At 46.3% G+C, this 9754-nt stretch overlaps 1 protein-coding gene across 3 annotated transcripts; it reads right to left on the bottom strand.

Moving 5' to 3' along the window:
- Nucleotides 1-2090: 2090 nt before the first annotated feature.
- Nucleotides 2091-5159, bottom strand: LOC121549830. Of its 3 annotated transcripts, none has more exons than XM_041861741.2 (8): nucleotides 4681-5159; nucleotides 4325-4382; nucleotides 3882-4199; nucleotides 3734-3754; nucleotides 3358-3609; nucleotides 3050-3256; nucleotides 2681-2917; nucleotides 2091-2597 (listed from the first exon to the last, which is right to left on the bottom strand). In XM_041861741.2, the coding sequence occupies exons 2-8, from the start codon at nucleotides 4356-4358 to the stop codon at nucleotides 2191-2193; spliced, it is 1476 nt and encodes a 491-aa protein (XP_041717675.2). In that variant the 5' UTR covers nucleotides 4359-4382; nucleotides 4681-5159; the 3' UTR covers nucleotides 2091-2190. The 3 variants fall into 3 exon arrangements, with proteins under 3 accessions (XP_041717675.2, XP_041717676.2, XP_045066381.1); XM_041861742.2 differs by having other exon boundaries at nucleotides 3882-4196; XM_045210446.1 differs by having other exon boundaries at nucleotides 4325-5159.
- Between the last annotated feature and the right edge of the window lie 4595 nt (nucleotides 5160-9754).

Below are 9754 nucleotides of genomic sequence, written 5' to 3'. Positions count from 1 at the left end.
ACAGATGCTCTTATCCAGAGCGACTTACAGTAAGTGCATTCATCTTAAGATAGGTAGGTGAGATCATCAGTCATAGTAAGTGCATTTTCCTCAATAAAGTAGCTACTGTATCAGCTAAGTCAGTGCCAGTAAGAAAAGTCAGGTGCATGGTTTCTATTATAAAAATTAAAAAAAAGATTATGATTAAACTATATCGACTAAAGTACAGCATGTATTGTTGGACAAAAATATAAAACATAATGCTTCTGTGTAGATAGATAAATAACTGAACAAGGATTGTGAGGGAGAGAATGAACACACTGTCTCATTCTATAGCTGGGTTTAATAACATTAGACTCCCCAGACTCCATCCTATCATGCTGTACATGTGAAGACAGCTTTCTGGTGCTGAAGCACCTTTTTCAATAATGTGGGTGTCATCTCTATGCCTGAATACCAGCTTGTTGTTTCTGGTATTAAATCCCACCAAGTGAAACTTAAACCCTATTCGGACGGGATACGTTTTACTGGGGAGCTCCGGTAATGTAATTATGTGCACGAGCACAAAACACCACATCCGTAATTTTAGTCCCGTCCGAATCTGCCATGTCGGTCATTTTTACATGGAAGGAAGGTTATTATCCCAGCCCTAAAAACCTACTGTTTTTTGGCAAACTCCAAGGTCCTCTGATAATACTTATCCCGTGCGAATCATCATCCCTGTGTTTTGAGGGATATTACAGAGTTTTTAACAGGTGCTGCACCCAGTTTGGGTAGAACATGGGAACAAATTGACGCTTAAAATAAAGTGCTATGCACGTAGCCTACAGATTAACAGTTTTTTTTCCACATCAACTTTCCTAGTGCCATACTTCTCTTTTAAAAGATGAAGTGGCTGATATTGTGCCAATGAATTGATAAATTGCCAAATACGTCAGGTAATTACATTTCTACATAGGTTACAGTTCATGGTTCTTATTGATATGCATTATTATTTAGACTTTCTCTGAACTGAAGGCCATTAGGCCAATATTAGGTTATCCATAGACATTTGAAATATCTTCAGGCCTAGAAGAGCCTCCAGGCTTCCGTCATAATGGTACATAAAAATAAAAAAAATACAGTTTGGTAAAACTAATCCCGTCCGAATCGTCCATGGGAAAAACGGACATGCTGGGGCAATAATTACATAACCGACGTTCTATAGTAATACTAGTCCCGTGCGAATATGGCTTTAGAAAACTTCACAGTCCCTCTCGGCCACAGCAGAGATCCTCCCTGTCTTGTAGATGAACTTGACCTGGCAACGTGTCCCTGTGGTCGTGACCCTGAAGCAGCAGCCCCCCTCCTGTAGCGTGGCGGAGTGTCTCTGAGAGACCTGCTCCAGCTCTGTCCCGCTCTCCCTCCCCTCTCTCATCCACACCGTCTCGCCCTCTACTGCCAAAACCAACACTGTCCCCCCTAAACCCTGCACCTCGCCCATCCCCTCCTCCTGCAGTCCAGACACACGTACACACTGCGGCTCACGTACCTCAAAGTACTGGCCCCTGTCATAGCCGCGGCAACTAACACTGATAAGAAACGAGGCTGGCTCGGAGGTGACAAATTGGAGGACTTCCTCTATCCCGTTGTCGATGGCGACTGGGCCCCTGACCCTTTCTCCCCAGCGTATCTCTGGCCCTCCAAAGATCCGTAATTTCTCTGGGACGAGCTGGAAGCTGTGATGCTCCCCTGGCTTTAGGTAGCTCTCCAGACCCAACAGAGTGTCTTTATGCAGCTCCTGTAAGTTAGGCAGGCCCCATCTGACCGGGTCGTACTTTACCACAGACAGAACCCTGTGTCTCACCCCAGCATCGAAGCCCTGGGGGCCGAACGCCGGCCGGGCCAGGGTGGAGCGGATGTGCTGGGTGATGGTAGCAATAGGAGCCTGGGAGAGATCTATGGAGGTAGCACTTTCGTGTGGGTGCACCCTGTCCAGCAGACGTGTGATGCAGAGGCAGAGATCTCTGTGCTGGCTGGGGAGAGCAGCTGGGTTTGGGTGTGTGGAGGGAGCTCCGTGTCCCAGTGCTTTGCGGATGACCCGTGCAGGCAGGCCCTGGAAACAGGTGACTCTGTGGAGTCTGCGAGAGCGGCAGGGGTACACAGCCCCCTCTTCAAGAGGGGAGAGGCACAGACTGTCCTGGAGAGGGTGGAGGTCACGTAACAACTGAGCTAGTACTTTAACACTCTGTAACAGGCTCTCAGTTCCCCCGTCCGCCCAACACTCCTCCAACTCCTGGAGAAGCTCTGTCTCCACTCTCTCACTGTCTCGTAATAGACGGACAGCATCCCTAGGGTTCCACAATGATTCCACTGCAGCCCCAGGATCCTCCAGTGCCTCTGCCATGCTGTCCCACAGGAGAAAGCTAAAGATGTTCCACACTTTGTCAATGTGGTCTCCAGCTTGCAGGTGGTGGTGGTCCCCAGTGTGGAGATGGTCCCCAGCTCGCAGGTGGTGGTGGTCCCCAGTGCGGAGGTGGTCCCTAGCTTGCAGGGGTGGTGGTCCCAGGAATGGAGAAAGGCCTCAGCCACTGGCAGCAGCTTCAGTAACATATATCCCCTCTCAGACAGCAGCACCCCTAAAAGCAACAAAACAGTTACTGATAGGTAGCTTGAGAAGTACCTGATACAAATAGGCAAATAAGTAAGTAGTGAGACCTACGGTGTGCTGTGCACTCTGCCACCCTGCTTAGCAGCCTTGAGGCATCCTGGGTCTTAATGAGGAAGAGGGTGACCAGGGCCCTGAGCTGAGCGATGTCCCCCACCCCCACCCCATCCAACAGGCACTCTCTGACGGTCCTCCTGGGCAGACCCACCGCCACCCCCAGCTCACACACATTTAGCCTGGCCCCCTCACCTGGAGCCACGGCCAGCAGGGCCAGTACCTGCTGGAGCACACCTGAGAGGGAGGAGGGTGTGACACAGGTTGTCACTGTCAATTGTTTATTGTATTTTCAGTCTGAATCTATGGTCTATCTGCTGCTACTGATCTACTTGTGTTATAATGGTAGTTAACTGGTGTAAGCTTTACCTGAGAGTATGTGGGTGTCTGGGAGAGACAGAACTTCCCCATCAGTATGTCTGGTCTCAACTGCTATAGGAGTACTACAGTCCCCATAATCCTTCACTTCCACAGGAGTACTACACACCCCAGGATCCTCCACTGCCACAGAGGTGATATAAGCTTCATGACCACTGACCACAGAGATATCAGGCAGAGCCTCTACCAGCCCACTGACTGAAATACAGACATAAAACACATGAGACAGAAAACAGTCATTAGAAATAAATTGGCAACAAAAGTAATAAACTTGTTATAACAAGTTAATAACTAGTCACCACTGATGTCTGAGGCCAGCTGTTGGTCTTCGCTGCCCAGGGCCTGGTAGAAGCTACAGCAGGCCCTCTCTCCCTTGGACAGACAGATGGACAGGAGCTGGTGGGTCTGCTGGTAGGATGTGGGCACTGCCTGGACCTGGTCCAGCTCAAACTGGGTCAGGGTGCCATTAGAGAACAGCTCCAGGGAGACTGGCAGGACAGAGAACCCCAACCGGCCACACAGGACACTGAGCTGGGCCTGCAGCTTACGCTCTGGGGAAGCCCAACAGTTCAGCACAACATTGAATCAGATAGGAGATGACCAATGCCAGATTAAAACACATATGCATACCAACAGTCTGACCCTTTCAGAAAGAGGTTCTCTTCATTACCATACCTGTGGGTCCACGCTGAATATCTGTGGGGGAAACAAAAGACATCAAATATTGTCTTAAGACTTATGTTTGCATGCGGAAGATGACATTTTGAAATGTGTTAACAATATTCATACACATGCGTGTGTTCACACACTTGTCCTTCCATACCTGCATCAGTTCTGAGCCAGGCTCGGAGGCGCGGGTAGTGCTGCTTGCATCTCCTGAGGCACTCCATGAAGCCTCTGGCCCCAGCCTCGTCCATCTCAGCCTGGACCACCTCCAGCAGCCTGCGGGCCCGGCCCTGAGGGGTCCTCTCTGCCCCCACCTCAAAGTAGTTCTCCTGGGAGAGCAGGCCGGCTGCCAGGGTCCTGTCCAGCAGGGGAGCCAGGTTATACAGGGAGGCCACCAGGAGCTCTCTGGAGGCCAACAGGTGGGACTTCACAGGCTGCTTTTGCCCCCCTGGAGGTCCCACTGGGCCTGGGTCTTCTGTCAGGAAGGATCAATCATTACTTAATCTTAGCAGTTATTCAAGCAGATAGGTAGTTACATTGTGGGACAGTGTGTGCTTCAAACTACACTAGTGTGCATATAAAAGGGGATACATCCTCTACCTAGGTCTAATGTAGTTGGGAATTCCATCACCATGTATACTGATCAATTGCAGGCAGCCTGGCAAAGAAAAGTACATTTCATTTAGATCGTTTTTTATTTAGCAAACTTTTTAATTGTGAATTATACATTAAATCACAGGTACATCTGGAACTTGTAACGCTAGCTTTCTTTCAGTCAACTTCCTGGTTTAGCATATGAGCACATTTCTGTCAAAGTTGACAGCAGAATGTCTGCCTTTTGCCCTTTTCCCACCAAAAAACCTAAATCCTCAAACATGACAACACTGACTGTAATAATTTGGCTCTGAACTAATATACACTAGTAAACTTTTATTGAAACGAGTAAATTATCCTACCCGAATGTGTGGAGTCTCGAAGAAGTTTCAGCACTCAGCAGGGTTAAAGGACTACGGTACCCAACATGCTTTGCAATTAGAAAGTCCCTGCCCAGCAACGAGCCGATTCCAAAGACGATGGACTAGTGGCTGTCGTGAGAAGGTACCTGAAGCCAGGTTAGTTTTGAGGACGACAATAAAGTTTGATTCTCACGGGATGGTGACATTAATAGCTACCACAAATGACATAATTTGCAAGTACATGTCTACTGACTCCAACTTTTACAAGGTAGTTTGCACGGCTGAATTTTTTTTTTGCAAGTGTCATGTGGCAATTTCTCAACGCTCTCCCTGGGAAGAGTAAGTGTCCTTGTCTTGTACAGATGAGATGACTCCACAGAAAAGCAGGAAGCCTCAGAGGAAACAGAGATCTCACAAGCTGCTGACCTTTGCCCATCCTGAGAACTTCCCCAAAAGCAGGGCAGGGTACAGGAAGCACAGCCACAGGCAGAGGGCCTTCAGGGCAAGCTAAAGGTTGGAACATTACCGTACATTAGCCACCTTGACCTCTGTCGCAGCTCCTTCAAGTCACCAGAAAGCAGGTTCAGTGGACCATCCACATTCAAGTAGTCCACCTCAATAATTCAGAACATACGTTAAATGTTTATTCCACTAGATGGTAGTGTTTCACCTAGAACAGAATTACATTGCAGCTAGATGTTGCAATACCACTAAGTTGCCAACAGGAAGGGGTGTCTCAACCAAAGCAACATCTATATGAAGGTCAATGGGGAAATATTTGAGGATAGTTATTGGGGACTCAGTGGACCCAAAGGCACAAAATAGGGAAATAAAATAAAGAGTTGATTTGCTGCAATTGATATTGCGTAATCAAATTGCGTATTAGCTAACTTTGAGGAAGCAAGAAAGTCACAATGTCCCCAAAAGCAAAAATTTGCCCCAAATATTAGTATGATGATATGATAGTACCATGATCAGTTTCTAAAGCCTTCCCACTCTCTTTAATGTTCAGTCTAAGAAAAACATAGACAGCTACTGTAACAAAGGATTAGCAATCTTGTATTCCAACATGTTGAGTGATTATTTAGCTGTTTAGACTGCTTCTTGATCTTTTCGCCACAAATCATTGTATCAACCAGTAATTCAACAGACAATATTTTCTTTATCACCTCAGGTATGCACTATGCTATATGCTGTTGTTTGCAGGTTGCATGGCCAGGGTTGAGAGTAGAGTAGAGTGGGGAGGAAGGAGAGGAGCACTTGAGTTTTTCCAGAGAGCAGTGACTATGCCACAATAGCCAGGGGGAATCGAGGTTGCCAGCTTGTAGTCAGTCCTAAAATACATACATTAGTTACCTCTGGTTTGTTCAGCCATTCCTATGGGAGGAAATGAAAGGGGAAAGAATGGGGTTTTGGGATCAATGCTGAAAATAAGGTCTGAGGTTAACACAGGCTTAGAAGATCTTATACATTTTGTTCTATGAGATAATATCAGTCAGTTAACATGACCTTTATGAATTACGAAGCCTTTATGTGCTTGTTTTGATTACATAAATGCTTCAAAATTCACCAAAGTGACATCAGCTGATGAAGATTATCTCAGAACAAAACATACACTGAGTGTACAAAACATTAAGAACACCTGCTCTTTCCATGACATAGACTGACCAGGTGAAGGCTATGATCCCTTATTGATGTCACCTGTTAAATCCACTTCAATCAGTGTAGATGAAGGGGAGGAGACACGATAAAGAAGGATTTTTTAAAGCCTTGAGACAATTGAGACGGATTGTGTATGTGTGCCATTCAGAGTGTGAATGGGCAAGACAAAAGATTTAAGTGCCTTTGAACGGGGTATGGTAGTAGGTGCCAGGTGCACCGGTTTGTGTCAAGAACTGCAATTCTGCTGGGTTTTTCACGCTCAACTGTTTCCCAAGTGTATCGAGAATGGTCCACCACCCAAAGGACATCCTGCCAACTTGACACAACTGTGGGAAGCATTGGAGTCAACATGGGCCAGCATCCCTGTGGAACGCTTTCGACATCTTGTAGAGTCCATGCCCTGACGAATTGAGGCTGTTCTGAGGGCAAAGGGTGGGGTGCAACTCAATATTAATAAGGTGTTCTTAATGTTTGGTATACTCAGTGTTTTAAGATCTACTAAGCCTTAAACACATTCATTTTCCCATAGGCTTTGGCCATGGCGGAATTAGTGCCTACAAAAAGACGCCATTACTATTGCTCTCCATATCTTAAGGAGTAAATATGTCAGATAATAACTGTGCTGCAGTATAAAGATTCCGGGAGCAGCGGCGGTAAACACAGTGTTAAGGGTCGTCACGGTGATGCCAGGGGGAGCGGGAGGGGCTTATTGTGTTCTGTGCGACTGAGTGGAGGAGGGGATGAATGGGGATTAACCTTGCCCCAGTGGCTCGCTATACTCCCCCCATACCCCCCTCCACCCCACCCAGAGACCTGGGGAACGTTGTGGGAACCCTCTCCTTCATCTGCCTCTAGGCAGTTAAGGGAGACTCCCTTCTCCACTTCTACACCAGCCAACCTCTCCACATACTGTACACAAGTTTGTCCTAATGCACAGGCAGTAGGTTGAAATTGTATATAGCTACTCATATAGGGTATACAATATATACATTTGCATACACACATACAGACACAGTGACATATTCATGGAGATAATGATGCTCACAAATGCTTACATGTGTACAAGTAGGCCTGAATCTCATAGTTGCTTGATACACTCAGATGCACAGTCGACCATTAAAACACACACTTAAGGGACAGACACACACACACACACACAATGCCGATGTGAGTGGGGGGAGACTGCACAGGCACACGCTTTAGTTTTCTTAACACATTTAAATCTGCTCCTACTTCACCTTAATGAAGGGGGGTTGGAGTCTCCCCCTCTCCACAGCCCAGAAAACACACACCCTCTTTCTCACACACACTCCAGCTCAAACACACACTCTGTCACTGCTTGACACGATCGACTTCCACATTGTCTAGGGAAGTTGTGAGGGACACTTGACAGGCTGGAGTAGTGGTTAATGGTGGAGATTGGTGGTCAGAATTAAAACGTTTTCACGAGGAAGTCTTTGTGATATAAATACCTTATTTTGCTATTTGTCTGTCCCCTTGTTGACTTCTAGACTATTGGCTTGTGTGAATGCTTCACATGTGGCCTTAGGGATAAGATTGTAGATAGACATTTCTTACATCTGGCGTGTCTGATAAGGTACATTAAAACCACTTGGGTTTTTATTCAGCTCTAAATGTTCGCCAAGGTTTTTTGTAGACGGCGAAGGCTTCCAGACGTGCACCTACCCATAGAAGGACGGCTGCTCAGAATATGGAATATGTATAGCTATGTAACAAAGTAGCATCCTGATCTCGCAAGCTTACATTGTGTTTTGCTACACAACGAAAGGAGAGCGCAGTGGTCAGGATCGTGGATCAGGCTAGCAACAGAGAGATAAACAAAAGAGATGAAACTGTACTGTCAATGTTATTTGACAGGGTGTGGTTTTGGAATGTATCCATTGGCCTTTTTCTTATTGACTTCTATAGAAGCGTTGGAGTCCAGTGCCCTTCACTCTCAGGAAGGATACCATTTGTTCTCTCTAAACTTTGTAGCTTCACTTTGCCTCCACCAGAGGGCAACATCCATATACCACTCTGTCCATGCACACACACACACACACACACACACACACACACACACACACACACACACACACACACACACACACACACACACACACACACACACACACACACACACACACACAGTATGAGGCTTGTGTTGAGAGGGCTGTGAGTTGGAATGTGCCCTCTTTCTCTCAACATATAAAGCCACTAACTATGACTTTCATCTTCTTTGTGATGTAGTTTCCACTGTGAGGTTGACTATTTACTTTGTTTTACCACGGTGGTTTAGTTTGTCGTTATGAAGCTGAATAGTGTTTGTTTGACCATAGTCTCTATATAAATTCAGCTTTGGTGGGCTTGTTTTTAGATGCATCAAGTTTGTAACTCTTAACCTTGGTATGTAGTGTTATGTATAGAGGCCGTTTTAGGAAGATTTTGTGTTTCTGATAGGTTGCAGTTGGTCTGAATGAACCTCAAACTGTGTCTTCAGAAACTACTAGAGAGTAGTAACCCATTGACTGTTATGGTATGTCTCTATACGCATGTGTGTGAAGAAGGGAGAGTGTGTATTTGAAGTGTGTCTGTGTGTGTGTAGAGGAGTGTACCGCGCTGCTGTGTTAGGTTCTGATCTGAAGCAAGCTGTTGCTTGCTGTGAAAATATTATTGCAAGTGTTTATTATTGCTTCAGTGTGAAACAGTGGGAGTGTTGTGTGTGCCTCACGGGCTGGCGGGGGATGTGTGTGAGTGCGTATGAACGGGGAGTGTTTATATGTGTGTGAGTGTTGGGTGGGTAATCTCTCCTCCCTCCCTCCCTCCCTCCCTCTCTCCCTTTTCTGTTCCCACAGGCCTGCCACCAGGACCCAGTGCAGGCTGGGTAATGGCGAGGCCAATAGGAGTTGATTAGTTCCGGCTGGATCCCAGATAGTTCTGACAGGCAGGAGAAACGAGCTCCCAGCATGACCCCCCTCCTGTCTGAGGCACAATGGGGCCGTCAGGAGAAGGACTTTTTAAACAACTACAGCCCCAACAACCAATACTGGGCCATTATCACAGCACACACCCACACCATGCTATTAACACACACATATCACTACATAAAACACAGCCACTATAGTGATACTAGAGCAGATAACACACAAGGATCATGCTAGAACTTCAACACTACACCGTAGAGCTAATGTGTTACTGAAACAGAATACTGTACAAAATAGAAACCTGAAGAAAGGGGGGGAGGGAGAGGATTCGAAAACAACTCTCAGTAACCCAGAGTCATGACATTACTTATCACATTAACACAACAGCACTATAATATCACATTAACACAACATCACTAGGATATCACATTAACACAACACCACTATAATATCACATTAACACAACACCACTATGATAGCACATTAAC

The sequence above is a fragment of the Coregonus clupeaformis genome, chromosome 34 (assembly GCF_020615455.1).
Source record: "Coregonus clupeaformis isolate EN_2021a chromosome 34, ASM2061545v1, whole genome shotgun sequence".
NCBI lineage: Eukaryota > Metazoa > Chordata > Actinopteri > Salmoniformes > Salmonidae > Coregonus > Coregonus clupeaformis.
Note: the sequence above shows the minus strand (reverse complement) of the source record. Positions and strands in the feature narration are given on the sequence as shown.